This window comes from Podarcis erhardii (assembly GCF_964252035.2).
Source record: "Podarcis erhardii genome assembly, chromosome: 2".
Lineage (NCBI taxonomy): Eukaryota > Metazoa > Chordata > Lepidosauria > Squamata > Lacertidae > Podarcis > Podarcis erhardii.
The window spans coordinates 22,008,170-22,030,519 of record NC_138498.1 but is presented as its reverse complement, the minus strand read 5'-3'; the positions used below and the strand labels follow the sequence as shown (position 1 = coordinate 22,030,519).

The following is a 22,350-nucleotide window of genomic DNA, read 5'->3' as shown; positions in this document are numbered from 1 at the left end:
CACACTTCTTTGAAGTCTCTCAGCCCCACTCACCTCACAGGGTGTTTGTTGTGGGGGAGGAAGGGAAAGGAGAACGTTAGCCGCTTTGAGACTCCTTAAAGGGAGTGAAAGGTGGGATATCAAATCCAAACTCTTCTCCTTCTTCTTCTGCTGGGAGCCAATGTAGGTCTTTCAAGACTGGTGTTATGTGTCTACTATATTTTTTTTTAGCGGGGGGGGGGTGTATTATCTGTTTGCTATGCATTCGGATATCATAACAAATTTTGCATGATCAAGGAGTACCGTATTTTTTGCTCTATAAGACTTTTTCCCTCCTAAAAAGTAAGGGGAAATGTGTGTGCGTCTTATGGAGTGAATGCAGGCTGCACAGCTATCCCAGAAGCCAGAACAGCAAGAGGGATTGCTGCTTTCACTGCGCAGCGATCCCTCTTGCTGTTCTGGCTTCTGAGATTCAGAATTTTTTTTTTCTTGTTTTCCTCCTCCAAAAACTAGGTGCGTCTTGTGGTCTGGTGAGTCTTATAGAGCGAAAAATACGGTAGGTTTTTTGTCAGTGTTTGGATACAATTGGACACCATTTTAATCAAGATGGCAGACTACATCCTTCACCAATTTTAACCACTGATTTAAAAAGTGCAAGTTTTTTTGGATGCTTAGAATTCCCAAGTGTTTCCAGGTACAAGACTGCTAGTTATCGCTTAGCTACAACGGAAAAGGGGGCCACATTCCTCCTACTGCTTTCAGTGGGAGGTTGTGACGGCACATTTGCACTTACTCATCCTATGGCTGCAATCCTTATACCAGGGGTAGGCAACCTAAGGCCCGGGGGCCGGATCTGGCCCAATTGCCTTCTAAATCCGGCCTGCGAATAAGCGTTTTTACATGAGTAGAATGTGTTCTTTCATTTAAAATGCATCTCCGTTTTATTTGTGGGGCCTGCTTGGTGCTTTTACACGAGTAGAATGTGTGCTTTTATTTAAAATGCATTTCTGGGTTACTTGTGGGGCATAGAAATTCATTGCTTTCCCCCCAAAAAATATAGTCCAGCCCACCACATGGTCTGAGGGATGGTGGACTGGCGGCTGAAAAAGGTTGCTGACCCCTGCTTTATACCCATTTACCTCGGAGTTACCCTCATTTAACTCAATGGGACTTATTTATGAGCAGACATTTACTTTCTCTTTCTCTCCCTTTTCTCAAGCCAGTTTCAGTAAATCAAATTGGGACAGATTTTTTTAAAAAAAAACCACATAGCTGCAAAGTTATGGGCAAACATCTGCAGGTTTTTGATAGACTATGATGGTTTTGCAGTTCGTGTGCTGCCAAAGCTTTGTGCAGCTGCTTTTTCCTTCCAACGTTTTTCATGAATTGCACGTACAGTATTTTTCTGTTAATGTGTCGCTATGTTCTTTTGTTTGTAAATATGGTGCAAGTTACTTAATGATCTGTTTGTAAAAACTAAGGAGTCTAATAAATGAATATATCGTGTACTTGTACTTAAAAGTCCAGACATCAAAGGAACAGTAAATAAGCTATATACTGTACAAGTTTGCATATTAGCTTATATATTAATGGCTATTGACATCAGTTAAAGAGATTGTTTTCTGTCCTACCAGTTTCTAAAGAGAGTGAAAGTGCTGAATGGTGTAGCAGGCAAGAACTAATGCCAGTAGCATTTCCATCACTTTCGGTCCATTCGGTCTCTTAACCCTTGGTGTTAAGAGAATACTAATAATTCAATGATGCATACCCAGATCCTTTTAAAGCATTTATTTCACAGACATGATGATACTTTAAAAGACATGGAAAATTGACATAATCACATAGTGGAATGGAGAGATAACCTAGTGAAGACTGCTGCACTTTTTCATAGACAACACTCCCCCAGTTAACAGGTATGCTAAGTGTGGTAAGCTGAAAAAACTGTGGAGATGAGCCATGCAGCAGAAGTGATGGAGAACAGGCTTAATATTCCTCTCCTTCCTCCTCCCCTTCTCCTTCAATGGAATCCACACCCACTTCTTCGTAATCCTTCTCTAGGGCAGCCATGTCCTCCCGGGCCTCCGAGAACTCGCCTTCCTCCATCCCTTCCCCAACGTACCAGTGGACAAAGGCACGCTTGGCATACATCAGGTCAAACTTGTGGTCCAGGCGAGCCCAGGCCTCAGCAATGGCTGTGGTGTTGCTCAGCATGCAGACGGCACGCTGCACTTTGGCCAGGTCGCCCCCAGGGACCACCGTGGGGGGCTGGTAGTTGATACCAACCTTGAAACCGGTGGGGCACCAGTCCACAAACTGGATGCTACGTTTGGTCTTGATGGTGGCAATAGCAGCGTTGACGTCTTTGGGGACGACGTCCCCACGGTACAACAGGCAGCAGGCCATGTATTTACCGTGACGAGGGTCACATTTCACCATCTGGTTGGCTGGCTCAAAGCAAGCGTTGGTGATCTCGGCTACAGAAAGCTGTTCATGGTAAGCTTTCTCAGCTGAGATGACTGGGGCGTAGGTGGCCAGGGGGAAGTGGATTCGGGGATAGGGCACCAGATTGGTCTGGAATTCTGTCAGGTCTACATTCAGGGCACCGTCAAATCGCAGGGAGGCCGTGATGGAGGACACAATCTGGCTGATAAGGCGGTTGAGGTTGGTGTAAGTGGGGCGCTCGATGTCCAGGTTCCTGCGGCAAATGTCATAGATGGCCTCGTTGTCTACCATGAAGGCGCAGTCGGAGTGCTCCAGGGTGGTGTGGGTGGTCAGGATGGAGTTGTAGGGCTCGACGACAGCTGTGGAGACTTGGGGAGCTGGGTAGATGGAGAACTCTAGCTTGGACTTTTTGCCGTAGTCAACAGACAGGCGCTCCATCAGCAAGGAGGTGAACCCAGAACCGGTGCCCCCACCAAAGCTGTGGAAGACCAGGAAGCCCTGGAGACCTGTGCACTGGTCGGCCTGTTAGAAGTAACCACACAATATTTAGTGCCGATTTTTAAAAAATTCTGAACACTCTTGTCTATTGCAAGGCTTTCCACACCTTTGCTGAAAAGCCCTATCACATAATTTAACAGACAGGATAAACATTCAGCAACTAAATTGACTCCTGGCCCTACTTAACAAATTAACAGCCTCGTACACTGATCTCTTCAAGACTGTTTTGGATCCCAATACTAACACCAAACTCCAGTTGTGCTTCTCTAGGCATGTTATGCCACAGCAGAAGCAGCAGTTTTGAAAGGATGCTGGTTTTAAATACAGTGGTACCTCTGGTTACATATTTAATTTGTTCTGGAGGTCTGTTCTTAACCTGAAACTGTTCTTAACCTGAAGCACCACTTTAGCTAATGGGGCCTCCCACCGCGGCTGCGGTGCGATTTCTGTTCTCATCCTGAAGCAAAGTTCTTAACCCGAGGTACTATTTCTGTGTTAGCGGAGTCTGTAACCTGAAGTGTCACAAATCCAAGTCATACCAAATACAGTAAATCAACAAAAGTACTGAGATTCACAAAATGCTTAGGGGTATGTATACCCTGCATCCCCCCAGAAAAAAGCACTGTGGCTATGAAAATCCAAAACAAATCCCAATCTGTAGCTGAATTTGGGTATGAGAAAAGGCTCACTCCTTGTTCTCTGAAGGGGGGTCCAACACATTGCTTCAATGCCTTTTTTGGCAGCCCTTGGCAACATTACCCCCCCCCCAGCCCTTGCACTACCTTTGCAAAGCCAGGTAAGCAAGGGAAGGAGGTAAAGGTAAAAGGTAAAGGACCCACTGAGCCTCTTGGGCTTGCTGATCAGAAAGGTCAGCGGTTCGAAACCACTGAGCCTCTTGGGCTTGCCGATCAGAAAGCTCAGTGGTTCGAATCTGCACAACGGGCCGAGCTCCTGTTGCTCTGTTCCAGCTTCTTGCTACCCAGTAGTTCAAAAGCACACCAGTGCAAGTAGATAAATAGGTACTGCTGTGACGGGAAGGTAAACGGCATTTCCATACGCTGGCCACATGACCTGGAAAGCTGTCCGTGGACAAACACCAGCTCCCTCAGCCTGAAAAGCAAGATGAGCACCACATCCCCATAGTCACCTTTGACTGGACCTAACCATCCAGGGGTCCTTTACCTTTAACCATGCACTGTTCTGGGAGTTCTCCTAACCTCACACGAGTTAATTTTGGTGGTTGCAAGGATTGAGGAGAGCCGGGAATCCCCTTTCCACAAGTGGGAAACCTTGCAGAGGACTTCCACCAATGGGGTTTGTTAGGGGAAACCGACCCTTTAGTGCTGAACTGTCCACTCATCCATGGCCTTTCATCACTGCTTTCAGGCCACACAATTCCCTTCCCCTTGCATATCCTCCAGTCTGGAGATAATCAGCTTCTAAAACCTCACCCAGAAAGGGTTCTTCTCACCATGCTGGTTGTCAGGGATGTGGCTGAATCGAACGCCTGGGAAGTCTGACACTGGAGATGGAGGAATGTCAGTACACAGGGAGCCAGAGTCTGACTCTGGAGACGAGGGATTGCAGCCAGCCACAGACAGAGCAAGAGTGGGTTAATTCAGCCCCCTTCATCAAGAGTTCCCAGACTCAGATAGAGCAGCAGTCTCAGAGAGCTCGCAGGCAGAGGGAGGGGAGGAGATAGATGACATTGAGAGAGTTGCAATGCAACCAGGAGGTAGGCAGCGCTTAGAATGATTTTCGTTTGATGAGGGGGGGAGTTCACCCACCTTCTCCTCAACCCAGAAGAGCTGAAAGGGTTATAAAGCAACGGAAGTAAAAGAGAGGATGGGCTGGACTTTGGCATCCTCCTTCCTGCGAAAGTTAATTGTAAATAAACATACCGCAAAACTGCCAGAGACTCCTTAATTCTTATCGGGGCTTGCTTGCCTGCCTGAGATCATTCCAATGGTGCCCTCAAATGCTTTATCCTACTAAGCTCACCCAGGTCCTCATTAAAACCTGTCTGCAAGTTATTTACCAGCTTGCGTATCCTGTCAAGGACCAGGTCAATGATCTCCTTGCCAATGGTGTAGTGGCCCCTGGCATAATTGTTGGCAGCATCCTCCTTGCCAGTGATGAGCTGCTCGGGGTGGAAGAGCTGGCGGTAGGTGCCAGTGCGCACCTCATCTGCGGAGAGAAGCAAGTGGAAGCATCAAGACCTCTGGCATCCCTCCTGTAGATACAAAACATAGCTAGAAAGCTATTAGAAGTGCCTTGTTTGCTCACCAATCACAGTTGGTTCCAAGTCCACAAAGACGGCCCTGGGCACATGCTTTCCAGCTCCCGTCTCACTGAAGAAAGTGTTGAAGGAGTCGTCTCCTCCCCCAATGGTCTTGTCACTGGGCATCTGCCCATCAGGCTGGATGCCATGCTCAAGACAGTAGAGCTCCCAGCAGGCATTGCCAATCTGGACTCCGGCTTGGCCAACGTGGATAGAGATGCACTCACGCTGCAACAAGGAGAGAGAGAGAGAGAGAGAGGGATAGCTGATGAACAAATTTAGCAGGTTTGTTTTGTTTGTTATTTATATACAACCATTTGCACAGATTTATATACAACCCTTTGCACAAGCTAAGCAGATCACTGACTGAGTTTCTATACCACCCTTCACCCAAAGGTCTCAGAGCAGTTCACTAGGTGAGATACATTATAAAACAGAAACACATTCAAACAACTCAATTATTTAAAGACAACGTTGCTAATAGCAGCAGCGATCAGGTCTCTCCTTCCCACAAATACCTGCCAAAAAAAGATGGCGTCTGAACAAACCACCTCAAACTAGAGGCCAGACACACCTGTGTTGGGAGTTCCCCTTACAAGGAGGCCCCACCCTAAATGTCCTTTTCCATTGAAAAGGCCCTTGCTGGGTGCAGTTCTTTGATTGTATTAACACAATGTATCAGGATCAGCTGTACGATAGATACAGTTCCCAACTAGTTTTGAGAGTAACATGTGAGAAATGTAATAAAGTTTTGATGATTCATATTAGAAGAAATGTTCCAAGCAGTCCTAAAACATGACCCATTTTGCATTTCGCTTCACAGTTTATTGAACCACACTGGGGACTGTTACGCGCTGAGCAGGTGTCCTTATTGCTTTTGTATTTTTCTATGGCTCTTTGCATTAAAGATTATGTGGTCCCAGTATTAGAAACTGAGATAGGAAAGTTAGAAGCTAAATGGCATCTTAAACCTAGACTGTAAGCTGCCCAGAGTAGTTGGGGAAACCCAGCCAGATGGGTAGGATATAAATAATAAAGTATTTTATTATTATTATTAGCGCAACAACGGAATGTCTAGGCGTGCTTTTTTATATAACAAGAATACAAAGCTGAAAATGCAGCTAAAATCTTAAGTTTATTTTTCACGTGGTCTAGTCCATGGGTGGCCAAGCCCCAAAGAGACTGATCTACTCACAGTTAGACTGGCAGTGATATACCATATTTTTTGCTCTATAAGACTCACTTTTTCCCTCCTAAAAAGTAAGGGGAAACGTGTGTGCGTCTTATGGAGCGAATGAAGGCTGCACAGCTAACCCAGAAGCCAGAACAGCAAGAGGGATCGCTGCTTTCACTGTGCAGCGGATCGATCCCTCTTGCTGTTCTGGCTTCTGAGATTCAGAATTTTTTTTTTCTTGTTTTCCTCCTCCAAAACTAGGTGCGTCTTGTGGTCTGGTGCGTCTTATAGAGCGAAAAATACGGTACCCTCTTTTGGGGGGTTCAGGTCAAAGTTGTTGAGCCTTTTAGAGATGATGAAAGCCCCAGTTTTTGGGGGTGCAGGGCAATTTAAATGTTTTAAATGTTACATTAAAAAACAACTTTTTGGGGGGGGGGAGCCAAACTTGTTGAGCTTTTTGGGGGGAGCCAGTGATCTACCAGTAGATCACTATCTACCTGTAGGACATGCCTGGTCTAGTCGTTCCCCTCTCTCTTCTCCAGTCTTCAGAGAGCAGCTGGAAGCAGAGAGGCAGAAAAAGGTCCTCCTTTCCTTATGCTCTGCAGTTTTAATCTGAAATCTCAGGCGCAGTACTGCGCCCAGAGCTCAGAAGCCGCTCACGCTAACGAAATTCCCTGTCGCAAAACACACCCAAATCTTTTTTTAAAAATATATATATATTTATTCCAATTTTAAATATTACAAAAAGAAAACACTAAATTAAGCAAGAAAAAACAAAACAATACATCACATGAATACAGACAAGCAGAAAAAAACACACCCAGAAAAATACAAACAATTAAGAAAAAAGAAAAAGAAAAAAACAAGTCAAACCTTCCCATAACTTATTTTTCATTTGCTTGTTTCCTTGACCTCCTCACACCTCCCTTTTTTATATTCTAGTTCAATAAGGTATTTCAGCAAATCCTTTCCATCTTTGTTTTTATCCTAATAATTTATCTTAACATACTGTAATTTTACACTCTCTTCTTTCACCAATTAACTATCCATTTTTACTTAATCCTTTATATTATTTCTGCTAAAACCACATAACTTCATTCCAACATCCTTCTAACATTCCTTAATTTTACAATGTTTCTGTAAATAAACTTTAAATTTCTTCCAATCTTCTTCCACCAACTCTTCTCCTTGGTCTCGGATTCTGCCAGTCATTTCTGCCAGTTCCATATAGTCCATCACCTTCATCTGCCATTCTTCCCGGGTGGGTAGATCTTGTGTCTTCCAGTACTTTGCAATAAGTATTCTTGCTGCTGTTGTGGCGTACATAAAGAAAGTTCTATCCTTCTTTAACACCAATTGGCCGACCATGCCCAGGAAAAACACACCCAAATCAATGGGAATTTCAAACAATGTGCGGCCCCTCCCTCAGACTTTTGCGAAGGAAACCTTGTGCTTTATACAGTGGTACCTTGGGTTAAGTACTTAATTCGTTCTGGAGGTCCGTACTTAACCCGAAGCACCACTTTAGCTAATGGGGCCTCCTGCCGCCGCACGATTTCTGTTCTCATCCTGAAGCAAAGTTCTTAACCTGAAGCAATATTTCTGGGTTAACGGAGTCTGTAACCTGAAGCGTTTGTAACCCGAGGTACCACTGTATAATGGATCAAAAAGAAAAGAATTGCACGAATTTAGTGGTAACAGGAGCAATGTCGTGCCCCAGTTAAGATTGCTACAGTTCAGCTGGCGAGGCCTAGCTCACCATATTGAAAGAGGCATTTTTTAACAAACATTAGCTTTCATCTACAGGCCTAATGAAGTTCCCGCACTGAGACAGACTTAATCACAGAGGGGAATTCTGCCGTCTATAAAAAAAACCAGCATGAATAAGCTGTTCAGCACAAAGCTGTGACTGTACTCTCTGCAGTCAGCAACCAGCAGGTCACGCCACTTGCCGTCAGCTGACTCGGAAGGCAAAAAGCTGATGGAATCGGCTTCTTCCCCATGTGTAAAGCAGAGACTGGAAACCGCTAGCCCCACCCTTCGAGAATCAATTTACTCTGTGCAGCACCTGCTGGCGGCCTGCTGCGAGGATTATCTCAAGCCTAGATGTAGATTCTTGTCAGATGCCTTCTGCAATCCACTTGTGCTCATCAGGCACAGACCACACACCCCAGGGTGCCACTTGCTTTGAAGCATGCCTTTCGAATCTTCCTCTAAGCAGGGATGCAGGTGGCGCTGTGGGTTAAACCACTGAGCCTCTTGGGCTTGCTGATCAGAAGGTCGGCGGTTCGAATCCCCGCAATGGGGTGAGCTCCCGTTGCTCGGTCCCTGCTCCTGCCAACCTAGCAGTTCAAAAGCACACCAGTGCAAGTAGATAAATAGGTACCACTCCGGCGGGAAGGTAAATGGCATTTCCGTGCGCTGCTCTGGTTCGCCAGAAGCGGCTTAGTCATGCTGGCCACATGACCCGGAAGCTGTACGCCGGCTCCCTTGGCCAGTAAAGCAAGATGAGCACCACAACCCCAAAGTCGGCCACGACTGGACGTAATGGTCAGGGGTCCTTTTACCTTTACATTCTAAGCAGGACAAATTAGGCAGTAGCAGAGTGTGCCCCAGGAACCCCAAATTTAAACCCCATTATTCAGGACAGCCCCTTATGTCATGCTAACCCTTGGTTTCAGCGGCCTGCTTTGGCCACGGCTTTCCTCAAGCATCCCAGGGCTCAGCAAGATTCCCTTTCCTTGGAAGTCTTAAAGCAGAGGTTGGACGGGCACCTGCCATGGATGCTTTAGCTGAGATTCCTGCATCGCAGGGCGTTGGGATAGATGACCCTTGTGGTCCCCTTCCAACTCAATGACCTACCAGCCTGGATACGCGTTACTGAGTAAAAGCAGAACTCCAGCCACCCAGTTACCTATTTAATTGACCTTTCATATATATATAATTTTATTAGTTTTTTAGCATACCATTTTCAACAGTAATTAAACATATTTTTACATCTTATTCAACTTTTTGGACTTCCATCAGTCCTGTCTGAAAATTTTCCAATCTAATCTCTTGGTATATGTTTCTTATTTTCCCTGTTACATTTAAAACACATAACCAATATCTCTATTCTTTATCTACTTTGTAGCACTTCGTAACCTGCGGGACCAGAGTTTTACAGAAGATTGGAAGAAGCATATGAACTACAAGCAATTGTAACCAACAAATTATGCTAGTAGGACTACAAGAAGTTTTGTAAGGAGGAATATTAAATTGACCTTTCTATAGGTCTCCTTTCCAATTCACACTGCACCTTATTACTAGGGATTTTGTTATGCCCATCCTGAGAAATAATAATAAAAAGGGGGAGGGTGTCACATAGCAAAGATACAGCTCTGAATCCTAATGTTCTGCAACGTTTCCAAAAGGTTGAGGTGGGGGAGAGGGAGATTTGCAGAAGCAAGCAGGGGATAAGGTTGCCATATTTCACAAAAAAAGTAAAAACCAGGACACTCCAAAAGTGGTTGACCCCAAAATTCTTGGGCTACTTTCAGGAAAACCTGGTGAGCTTTTTCCCCACCCTCGACTGAGCAACAACCTCCCCTTGTGCCGAAACAGAATATGTTATGTGCGCACTGCTTCGCCGATGGGGGAAGGGAAGTATAAGCAGCTGCTGCATCTTTGCTGTTGCTGGAGCGGAAGCAGACCTCGTGGCGCGGGCTCAGCGCCCCTTCCGCCCGCCCAAGGCAAACAGCCGCCCCCTCCTCCAGCCTCGCAGCGCGGGAAAATGTTAACGGCAGGCGCGCAGGGGGAGGAGCCAAGGGGGGGGCTCCATGCCCCTTTTCAACCTCTCCCCATCACCGTCACCGTGGAAATAAAATAATAAAAATCCGAATAACCCACTGAAATTAGCAAAATCCCTCCCACGCATCTCGGGTGACAAGGCTTGCAATTCATAATAATAATAATAATAATAATAATTGGGAGGCAAGCCTTGGCCCCAGTAGTTTTCCCCCCAGTGGCATCAGCAAAAATGTCTATTCCAATAGATAACGGGGACTATATGTTAAGGGCTTTTAGGATATGCAGAGCCTTCAGATCCTATTAAGAAGTTGGCATCTATCTTGCAGTGGTGGCGGGGGGGGGGGAACCTTCTTGCATTCCCACCTCCAGATGGGAAAAAAAGCCCTTCCTGGATTCGCCCCATGGCCCATCTAGTCGGTGCCGACCTGATGCATTCTAGGCTCCCGCAATTGCAATTCAGCAGCAGGGCTGCCTCCGACCTAAATGCTACGATCACGATCACACACACACACACACACTTCCAATCCTGCCATTAATCCGGAGGCGGTAGTGAACGGCTCGGATCAGAGCCGAGGATTGACCCGGCTTCGCATCGTGTGTCTCCGTCAACTCAGCCGAACCCACCTGGCTGGAGGGTGAAATTGAGGGAGGGGGGGGAACCGTGCAGGGCAAGAAATAAAGCCCCCCCCCCATAGCACCTCCGTCTTTTGAGATCCCACCCCCCCCTTCTCCATCATCGCCCTCCTCCAGGCCCACCACCAGCTCCTGGCCACCCAGTCTAGAACCTTCTCTGCGCCCCCCCCCGGCTCTCCAGCGCCCCCCCCCAAGAAAACCTCACCACCTTCCCTCCCGAGATCCAAGGCGGGCCCGGCTCCTGCCACGATCCTTTTCCAGCCCCCTCTTTACCGAGCGCCTCGCGCTTTTGTTATTATTTCAGATGTGCCCTTTCCAGGATCCAAATCGGATTTCTCCGCCAGGAGACACATCACATCCTCTCCCGAGCCACTATGGGCCAGCTGCCTGTCCCTTGGCCCCCCCCCCCCCAGTTTCTCGATGCTTATGTTCCTTAAGGTAAAACCTCCTCCCCAGCCCCCCCCCGACCCTCCAAGCGGTGGATCCCGTAATCCTTGCGCGCGCGCGCGCTCCAGCCTTAAGCCAGCCATCATCGCCGGTGGCTTTCCTAGTGGGGAATCCAATCCGGTCCCCGGATTCTCCCTCTCCCGCCCCGATCCCTTCGCCCCACGCTTCCCTGGACATCGGAGGGGCGCCCCACCCTGGGATCTACTCCTTTGCAAAAATAATAAGCACCCCCTTCTCTCCCCCCCCCCAAAAAAAACCCCACTCCGGCTTCCTTCTCCTCCTCCTGCCTCGCCTCACTCACCATGATATCGACGAGGAAGGGCTTCAGGAAGCAGGAGAAGGAAAGAAGGGACAGAAAGCAGGGATGTTACTTCTCCCGACAAGCTAAGAGTCGATGTAAGTAACCGAATGGGAGAAGGAGGGGCCGCCCGGCTGCTTTTATCGCACATCTCCCTCCCAGGGCTGGCCATGCATTTAGGATAATCCTTCTGCTTGCGCGGTTGTCATTGGGCAGCCGGGCACGTCCGTCTGTGAGCTCACAATCCGTGATTGGCTGAAACCAATGTCCCCCTTTTCGCTGGGAAGATGGGTTTTGGGGGAAGAGAGGGAGGCGGCGAGGTGTGTGGGCTCCCGGGATCCAGTCTTCCTGTTCTCCGACGAGGGCGAATCCTTCATTTTTGGGGGGACAGGCTTGAAGCTTCTTGGATAGCACCCAGCTGAATTCCTTGCATCGAAAACTCTTGATGCCATGAGGCTAGACTTCCCGATCACAGGGTATTTTATTTATTTATTTAAAAACAACAACTGTTCATAGAGTGATGTAACAAAACAGTCCTCCTCCCCCCCCCTCCTCCTCTAGGGAGATAAGAGAGCCCTGATCCTTCAACAATCTTTGCTTTGGGTAGAGGATCAAAGAGTCATTCTGTAGGAGGAAATGCAGGGGGGGGGGGACATGAGGCCATTCGAATGGCGCCACTGTCCCTTTTATTCACATCCTATTGTCCCCCATAGGGATACAGTGGCGCTTTTGGATTATAATGTGTTATCTAAGCCGTCTGTCTGGGACACAACAGTTGCAGGCCTCCAGTAGAATCGTGTGCGCAGATACATGCGTTCTTAAAAGCTGTACACAGCTCCCTCCCCCCTCGAAAATCGAAGCAGAGAAATGGGGCTGCATTTTGCCATATCTTCAGCAAATCTTCCCCAAACCACACTTTCTCCAGCAGGTCTCTGTTTTTAACACAGGGCTTATATTCTTTGGGGCAATTCCATCGTCGCATTGTTTAAAATAGCATTGAAATGCACGGTGCAAAATATCGCTTGTGGCGTTAAAATGAAAAACCGACTTCAGAATGATCTCTATCCTGCTGGAATTGGGTGGGTGGGTCTGCAAGACAAATGGCCGGCAGCTGCAGGAGCTTCTCAGCATATTTGGTGGTCAAACAACTCGCATGCTTTCTGGCTGAGATACAATATGTGTATCTTCCCCCATTCCCCTTGTAGCTGGATCTGCTGAGTGATTTATAAGACAGGCCTGGAATTCAAGGAAGGCCAGCGCAGTTGCATTTTGATTTTATTTTGACCTTAGCCCAACCTGTCGTAGCGTCATCATAGGTTGATAAGCCTTCCTTAATGAAAAAAGAATCAGAAAGACTCAGCCCCAGTCTTTGTCCTAGATAGAGATGATCGTTCGGAAAAGCAAAAACAACACGGCCATGTGCAAGGGGATTAAAAGGGCTCTGGAACAACAAGAGGATGGGGAGCCAAATGCAGAGCATGAGTGAGGAATGTCCCGGATGCCATAAATAATGACAGAACTGCAGAGTGGGGGTGAGCTGACGCTGAGCGGTGCGCTGCGTGGCTGCAGCTTCATCCTGCAGAGGAAAACTGCGGCAGCCACGACGATATTAATATCTCTGGGGTTTGCTGCAGACTGCGAGACACTGGGACTGGCTCTGCTCTCCTGCCCTTGGGCAGAAGCAGCAAAGGCTGCGAAGATGCAAATACGCAAGCAAAGGCTCCTCTGCTGCCCTGTATAAGGCTGGAGAAGGGACTGAATGAAGGGAAGTTTCAGAGATTGGTCTCCCGGCTGTGGGTACTGGATGTCAATTGTATGAAGCTGGATTTACATTTTTGTAAAATCGGGGAGGGCAGGGAAGGAAGGATGGGAGGGAAACAAGGCGAACCTCCTTGCAACACCATATTTTGCCTTGTGTGCCGGCTCCACGGTCTGTGTGTGCAGGCAGAATGGAAGAGACCTGTCTTCTTACCCAGCAACCATGTGGCATCTCTGCCCCTGTTCACTGCACTCCCCTGCGCAATGCAGATCCGACGCCTTTCTGCTCTGTGAAACATCCCCACCTCTGTCTGGCCAAATGCAAGGTGGTTCTTTTGAAATGAGATTCACAAGTAATACAAGATGCAAGTGAGTGAGAAGATTAAAGATTTTAATTTTCCAAAACAAAAACAAATAAAGAATATACTCTTACATTCAACATTTTTGTGTCTACTTATTTACCATGCACATTATCGCGCCCGGACTTCCTTCCTTTCCCTACATCGGCTTTCACGATTAACATCCTTTCTTACAGATTCTTATTTACTCTCTATCCGCCTCACAAGATTTATATTAATAAGGATTTTATTCTAAGCAGCAAGCACTATATACACACCAAGCAAGCACTTCGATCTACCACTTGGAAACCCTCAAGAAGCGGCGAAGTGACTCCCCCAGGTAGCCTCAGTGTTCATGGCCCCATGGCTGTCAGTCTGTGCCCGAGCCTGTCCTAAAAACTCTGCCCAAAAATGTCCGATTTATAGATACAGTGGCGTAGCGTGGGTTGTCAGCACCCGGGGCAAGGCAAGTAATTTGCGCCCCCTAACCCGTGGATTTGTGCCCCCTAACCCGTGGATTTGCCCTAACCCCAGATGTTGCGCCCGGTGCGGCCGGCCCCCCCTGCACCCCCACGCTACGCCACTGTATAGATAACTAGCCTGTGTGGCTTGCCCAGCTGGCTATGTGCAGATTATTCATTAGCTACCCCCTCCCAATGCTTCACTTTATCAAAACAGTGTCCATCATCAAAGACCTAGCACCAGAGGCGGAGTTAGCTGCCACAGCACCCGAAGCAGCCTACGGGGGCAGGGGGGGACACGTGTACCAGGGGTGTGTGCCAGTGGCAGGGAGCTTCCCAGGGCGATGTCACCCCCATCGGGGATGACACAAGGGGCGGACCACCCCCACCTTTCTCCTCTACTGCCTAGCACTATCACTTCCTCCCAGTTTCTTAGGACATTAAAGGCTGTTCTCATTCCATCAAAGATCTTAACAAGAGATAAGAAGAGGAAGGAACAGAGGCAGGAAGGGCAACCGTGTTAGATCATAAACTCCTCGATATACAATTTATCTTCCGGATACATTGCCCATACAGTCATACCTCATGTTACGTCCGCTTCATGTTACGTTATTTCAAGTTATGTCCTGTGGCGACCCGGAAGTACCGGAAAGGGTTACTTCCAGGTTTCGCTGCTCGGCATGCGCACAAAATGACGTCATGCTCAGAAGTGGTGAATCGCAACCTGCGCATATGCAGACGTGCCACTGCAGGTTGCACTCTTTTCATGTTGCGAACGGGCCTCCGAAACGGATCCCGTTCGCAACCAGAGGTACCACTGTACAACCTACTATTGCAACCTCATTAAGTACAATTGCGGTCTTTAATGAGGGTGTCCTTTTTAATCTCATTTTCTCCATCCCTGCTCTCTCTTTGCTCGCCTGGGACAATTCTCACATACTAAATGTTTTATAGCTTCCCCCAGTCCCCCTTTGCTGGGGTGCAGGGATGACAACTTTAATAAAATGTTGAGGGGGCCCAGGTAAGCCCTACCCCACATGATTGATCACATGATGCGACACACACACATCATTTGAACAGCAGTGCTCATTAACGGGGGGGGGGGCTCAATTTATTGGGGGAGGCGAAGGGACCTTTGCCCCTAGAAGTTGGCTCCTATGGTGGAGTGGGGAGGGCATGTTATGTATAATTGTTTAATTGCACCTGAAATGGAGAATGTCTGCATGTGTATTGCTGACAGGGTTTAACATTGGAAAATTCCATTGCAGCGTACTGAAGCTCTCTAAGCTTCTAATTGAGCTGATAGTTAACTGTTGATGTTCTCTGCTAGCTTTCACATGGATGTTTAACCTTAGATCATTTGAAAGGGATTCGACTGCAAATCTCCATCTTGAAGGGTGTTGCCTCTTGGCCATTTCTTCCCAGGCACAGTGAGAGAAAGATGTGATAAATTAGTCTCTCCAGGAGCTGCATAGCCTTAGGCTGAAGGCAGGCTAATGCAAGCTATGGAAGAGACAGACCTTTGAATTTTTACTCTAATTGTAATTATGTTATAGGAATCACCTATATGCATATGCTTTATACAACTTTCTGGATGTATCATTGATTGTTTTGTACCTGTTTTGAAGACGTTCTGGTTAGAAAAGCTTTGAATAATATTTATGGGTCTGGACAATTTTTATTTCCAAAGGAGATGGTTTTTATGCATCCAATTGCTTCATGCTGTGCAATATTAATATCTACAATAGGAGAGGAATTCTGTCCTCCAACCCAACTGGATTTTGCATTCGGCTATTCCTTTGTGCTGAACCTCCACTAGAAATGGGAGTAGTTGGAATTGGTGCAAACTACAGGCACAAAGAAGGCAGGAAGTAATTCTCATTTTTTTTCTACTTCCTGCCTGCAGCCTGCACACTTCTCACAAATTCTGCATGTTTCGGGTGCCTACTGTGTATGCTACCACTGCCTTTAGGTAGGAAAGAAATCTTCCTAAAGAGAAGGAAGAAACTAGGATTACTCATCCTGACATGTGATGCCAAATGTCTAATGAAGGAAAAGAACTGGAGTGCTTTGGATTTGAAGACGGTTCCTTTCTCCTCTCCAGATGTTCCCAGTCTAATGAAATGTCAAAGAAATATTAGCATCATCACATGTTGTTGGTAATACTATCACCTCAAACATAAGTTTCTCTGGTTCTTGAGAGGGACTAGGAAGACTCAGTTAAGGCTGTATGACTCACTGTTAAGAGTCTGGAGTTTGTGTCCATTTCAGAATCTAGTAGCAAGACATGCTGCAGGAAAATAGTACCTTTGCTTTGTTTATTTGCCCTTTGTGATAGTTCCTTGGTAACTGGAAAATACAAAGGCATAAGAAGAACCCTTCCAGATCAGACTAAAATCTTATCTAGATCCTTACCAAGATTTGCTTACCAAGACTTGCTGACATCACTACTCACTCCAGTATTCATTCATGCTTGCAAATATTACCGGCTTCTGTTATAGACATTGCCTTTAAAATAAATACCGTATTGGCCTGAATATAAGCCTCACTTTCCCTCCAAATTCTGACCATGAAAAGTTAAAGTGCGACTTATATTCACGACCTTATGATATGCAGCCAGGAGCGTGGGGCAAACAGCACCAGGAGCATGGCAAGAGGAATGGAGCAGCTTATATTCAAGTATTTCTCTCTCTCCCCCCCCCCCAATTTTAAAGGTGCAACTTATATTCGGGTGCGGCTTATATTCAGGCCAATATGGTAAATAAAAATGTTAAAGACACCCAAAACACCCCAACACTCGAACCTATTTGTTTTAAACTGAGTGGGCTTTATCTGCAAAAGAGTTTGCAAATTTCATCCAGTCCTATCAAAAGGTAAAGGAGTTGCAGCCAGTTTTAAATTTCCCTATAACAGTGAACGGCAAGACAAGAAAATTCAGGTTCTTCCCCCCAAGTGAGGTTCTGATTTAGATCTGCGGTGAAGCAAGCAGCCTCCACAATGGTCCAAGCCTAATTTGGTTGCTTTCCACATCACTGAATCAGGGTCCAAATAAAATACTGTGTATGGTAAACTGATATGCACCAAAGAGGACAGACTTGGGCACTTGAGAGACCAAGTCTATGCTGCTTTGGATATATACATGCTTATAAACAAAGAAAGAATGTGGTCCTGTAAAATGAGCATATACTGTATATATAACGTAACAATAGTCCCTTTATTAAACACTTGTAGTCCTCTGCTCCTGAATGGATGCTACAGCATGGCTTGCTAGATACATAAAAGCCTTTCTCGCCAACATGCTGAGCTTCTTCCCTGTTCACTGTCTCCACCGATTCAGCACCGCAGTCCCAGCAGCCGTGTTTCCATATACTGCTAAACACAAGTCTTCTGAGAATTGGGCGGCATCCCCCAATATACTCATTTATATTGTCTTTTCTCTTGAATGCTCAAAGCACTTCATATATATCATTGCAACATCACTGTAAGGACAGGCCAGTATTATTATATTTATTTACATTGTGCCCATCTGTTCACAAAGAATTAGCAATCCTCCGTCTCAAAAAATAAATAAATAAAAATGGTGTGATTTGATACTAGTTTGGGGGTAATATTTGTATTTACCCATGCAAAAGGCAGAACTGTCATATGGTCATCTCCAGTGAGTGACGTCACTTCATCAACCAAAGTTAATAGCAATAATGAGCATGGTCACATCATTGTTTAAAAACGTTCCACATAAGCTCAAGGATTTTTAGCACAGCCCCATTATCCCAGTCTGCTTGTGACATGTGGGGTTGGGAAGGGCCATAGCTTAGTAGCAGAACACATGCCTTACATGCTAAAGGTCCCAGGTTCAAATCCCACCACCTGTAGGTAAAGGTAAAGGGACCCCTGACCATTAGGTCCAGTCGTGGCCGACCCTGGGGTTGTGGCGATCATCTTGCTTTATTGGCCGAGGGAGTTGGCGTACAGCTTTTGGGTCATGTGGCCTGCATGACTAAGCCGCTTCTGGCGAACCAGAGCAGCGCACGGAAACGCCGTGTACCTTCCTATTTATCTACTTGCATTTTGATGTGCTTTGGAACTGCTAGGTTGGCAGGAGCAGGGACCGAGCAACGGGAGCTCACCCCGTTGCGGGGATTCGAACCGCTGACCTTCTGATCGGCAAGTCCTAGGCTCTGTGGTTTAACCCACAGCACCACCCGCGTCCCACAATCTGCAGGTAAGGCTGGAAAACCTCCTGTCTGAAACCCTGGAGAAGTTGCTGCCAGCCAGTGTAGGTTATATGACTTGGTGTTAGGCAGCTTCATATGTCCCTAAGCATGGCATTGCATTTAAAGCCATCTCTACGTGAATAAATGTGTTGAAATGTGTAGCAATAGCAGTCTACGCTAGCATCATTTTACAATACTTTTTGGAAAACATGCTAGGAATCTACACACGCCTGAGAGCAAATAATGAAGTATTTATCTGCCACAAATAAAACCATCTCACCAAAGCTAATGGGGGTAAGTTTGCTATTTGGAAGTATCATATAATATCCCTAACTTTAACTTATAGCATGCTTAAAAAAAAAACACTCTCTTGTAATTATTGTTTTTGAAAAAGAAATAAAAGGCAGCCCTGTTTAGGGAAGTTTTTAATGTTTGATGTTTTATCATGTTTTAAATATTCTGTTGGGAGCTGCCCAGAGTGCAATGGGTGGGGTATAAATAATAACAATAACAAATTATTATTATTATTAGTAGTAGTAGTAGTAGTAGTATTATACTGAAAACACTTTTCCTCTTTTTGACATCTCTTCTTTTTATTTGAGGCATGTTGACTTGGTGTAGATCTTTGGGCTGGACATTTTCACAGCACGTGTGAGTTTATTCTCTCATGGCATGCTCACGCTTCTCAGCTTTCCCCATCTCCAATTTCACTCTGCTTCTTACTTCCTTTTCATTATTTATTTAAAACATTTGTTCCCTTCTGTGTCAGAGGATCAGAAATGGTAGGGTTTGTTTGTTTGTTTGTTTGTTTGTTTGTTTTAAAATGCAGAATACATTACAATCCCATACATGTCCAGTGGGAAGGAAGGCCCACTGAATTCAATGGGAATTACACACCAGGGTGAGCATTTTCCAGAATTGTAGCTAGGCAAATAACCTTTAAAAGTAAAAACACCCCCAGATAGGAATCGTCTGTGTTTGCATCTGTGACTACATGGGAGATAAACTGCAAGTGCTTTGCGGTAGCCTTCTGAGGTTGAGCACCCTGAATGATAGTAGGATGAAAGCCATCCTAAACACATCTTAATAAAATAAATTAAGCTAAGCTTTGGCTGAGTCGGTCACGACTGGACCTAATGGTCAGGGGTCCCTTTACCTTTACCTTTTGGCTGTAAGAAAAACTTTGGATCATTCCCCTGCACTAGCAGTGCTCAAATTATGGGCTGGTGGTAGAATATGGGGGTTTTTCTGGTCCCCTGACTTTACATACCGCTGTAGTATGTCCAAGTTGCAGAAGCTGCTATTCAGGGGTAGCGAACATAGTAAGGTAAAGGGTAAAGGGACCCCTGACCATTGGGTCCAGTTGTGACCGACTCTGGGGTTGCTTTATTGGCCGAGGGAGCTGGCGTACAGCTTCTGGGTCATGTGGCCAGCATGACTAAGCCGCTTCTGGCAAACCAGAGCAGCGCACGGAACCGCTATTTACCTTCCTGCTGGAGTGGTACCTATTTATCTACTTGCACTTTGACGTACTTTCGAACTGCTAGGTTGGCAGGAGCAGGGACCGAACAACGGGAGCTCACCCCATCGCAGGGATTCGAACTGCCGACCTTCTGATCAGCAAGTCCTAGGTTCTGTGGTTTAACCCACAGCGCCACCCATGTCCCAGCAAACATAGTACTTGCCAGCTATTGTTTGTCTCCCATCAGTCCCAGCCAGAATAACCAATGATCAAGGCTTACAGCAGGGCTTCGCAAACTTGGGTCTCCAGCTGTTGTTGGACTGCAACTCCCATTATATCTCTAGCTAGCAGGGCCTGTGGTCAGGGATGATGGGATGTGTAGTCCAAAAACAGCTGGAGACCCTGGCTTATGGGAATTGTAATCGGTAATATATGCAGTGAGCACCATGTTGGATACCTTTGATACACGTGTGGCAGAAACAGGCAGGGGGTGAGGCAGTGAAGAAGCAAAGCTAGAAAGCTGTGTTGTTTGAAGTGACAAGGACTAAGGCAAGTTTGCTTTTCCTGTGTGCAATTCTGGTGGTTTCAAACCATGGGTCTCTCCCTCTCTGCTCCCGGGCTCATCATTCATTGGACAAAGCAGCCTTTAGGCCAGCGAAATTGTAGAGTACACCCAGGGCTAGTATATTGCAAATACAGTGGCACCTCGGTTTTCAAAAGTCTCGGAAGTTGAACATTTCTGTTTTAGAATGCTGAAAACCCAGAAGTAACTGCTTCAGTTTTCGAACACTTTTCGGAAGTCGAACGTGCCACCCGGATTCCGTATTGAGTTTTCCATAAGTAAATGCTTTGGTTTTTGAACATTTCGGAAGTCGAATGGTCTTCCAGAACAGATTACATTTGAAAACCGAGGTACCACTGGATAGGAATGTGCCCCCAATCAATGCCCAATATAATATATTTTTCAATAAATAAATATTGCATGTGTTAAGAATAAAGACAAAGACACAAATCTTCTAGGACAGGGAATGCCTTTTATTCTCAAACCCACAACATTAAATGGCTTGGGCTTGTAATAAAAACCTTCATGTTTTAGAGCACAGATCAGTTATTGTAGGGCAAACAAAGGTTTCTGAACACGGCTACATAAATTAACTGATCAGACCAAAACTTGAATGTTGTTAAATAGCTTTAATTTCCCTGTAAGAGCAGCACCATTGTGACATTTTGCTTTAGTATTCCTCTCCTTCCTCTTCACCCTCCCCTTCGACAGAATCCACACCCACTTCTTCGTAATCCTTCTCTAGGGCAGCCATGTCCTCCCGGGCCTCTGAGAACTCGCCTTCCTCCATCCCTTCCCCAACGTACCAGTGGACAAAGGCACGCTTGGCATACATCAGGTCAAACTTGTGGTCCAGGCGAGCCCAGGCCTCAGCAATGGCTGTGGTGTTGCTCAGCATGCAGACGGCACGCTGCACTTTGGCCAGGTCGCCCCCGGGGACCACCGTGGGGGGCTGGTAGTTGATGCCAACTTTGAAACCGGTGGGGCACCAGTCCACAAACTGGATGGTACGTTTGGTCTTGATGGTGGCAATAGCAGCGTTGACATCTTTGGGAACAACGTCCCCACGGTACAACAGGCAGCAGGCCATGTATTTACCGTGACGAGGGTCACATTTCACCATCTGGTTGGCTGGCTCAAAGCAAGCGTTGGTGATCTCTGCTACAGAAAGCTGTTCATGGTAAGCTTTCTCAGCTGAGATGACTGGGGCGTAGGTGGCCAGGGGGAAGTGGATTCGGGGATAGGGCACCAGATTGGTTTGGAATTCTGTCAGATCTACATTCAGGGCACCATCAAATCGCAGGGAGGCTGTGATGGAGGACACAATCTGACCTATCAACCTGTTCAGGTTGGTGTAAGTGGGGCGCTCAATGTCAAGATTCCTGCGGCAAATGTCATAGATGGCCTCGTTGTCTACCATGAAGGCGCAGTCGGAGTGCTCCAGGGTGGTGTGGGTGGTCAGGATGGAGTTGTAGGGCTCGACGACAGCTGTGGAGACTTGGGGAGCTGGGTAGATGGAGAACTCTAGCTTGGACTTCTTGCCGTAGTCAACAGACAGGCGCTCCATCAGCAAGGAGGTGAACCCAGAGCCGGTGCCCCCACCAAAGCTGTGGAAGACCAGGAAGCCCTGGAGACCTGTGCATTGATCGGCCTGTTGGGATAAATTGATGCTAATGTAAATAAAAAAAATATTTTCTCTCTCCATTCTGTTTAGATGAGAAAGGACTGTCTACTTATGTAGCTTCTTAAAGTGAACGTGTATTAATCAAGTTCATGACATTCTGTGTCACCAAGCTTTTTGGGCCAGTGAGCATATTTAGAATTTTGCAAAATGGAATTTAAAAATAATAATAGTTTAGTTCCTGTTCAAAAGCATTACAAGAAACATCCATTTCCCCATAAACTTATTAGGATGATTTGTGGTATACATATTCTCTTCAAGTAGGTTAGCTTGATCTTCAATGTAACTCCAATGTCAAGCTAACTTTGCAATCCCTAACATTAGAATAAGGTC

At 46.3% G+C, this 22,350-nt stretch overlaps 2 protein-coding genes and 1 long non-coding RNA gene across 4 annotated transcripts in view; 1 reads left to right on the top strand and 2 right to left on the bottom strand.

Annotated features, from left to right (window-relative positions):
* Positions 1-22,350, top strand: part of LOC309335146 — a 101,805-nt gene that overhangs the window by 209 nt on the left and 79,246 nt on the right. The gene's annotated exons all lie outside the window — the stretch shown is intronic.
* Positions 1,753-11,703, bottom strand: LOC309334974 (tubulin alpha-1B chain). Its single transcript, XM_081849812.1, has 4 exons — positions 11,545-11,703; positions 5,206-5,428; positions 4,958-5,106; positions 1,753-2,943 (listed from the first exon to the last, which is right to left on the bottom strand). The coding sequence occupies exons 1-4, from the start codon at positions 11,545-11,547 to the stop codon at positions 1,963-1,965; spliced, it is 1,356 nt and encodes a 451-aa protein (XP_081705938.1). The 5' UTR covers positions 11,548-11,703; the 3' UTR covers positions 1,753-1,962.
* The window catches only part of LOC309334973 (tubulin alpha-1A chain), a 94,873-nt gene continuing 93,311 nt past the window's right edge, over positions 20,789-22,350 (bottom strand). For both annotated transcript variants that reach the window (XM_081849811.1, XM_081849810.1), the window contains exon 4: positions 20,789-21,987. In XM_081849811.1, coding sequence (XP_081705937.1) covers positions 21,007-21,987 — 981 coding nt within the window. In that variant the 3' untranslated portion in view covers positions 20,789-21,006. The remainder of the gene's footprint in view (positions 21,988-22,350) is intronic.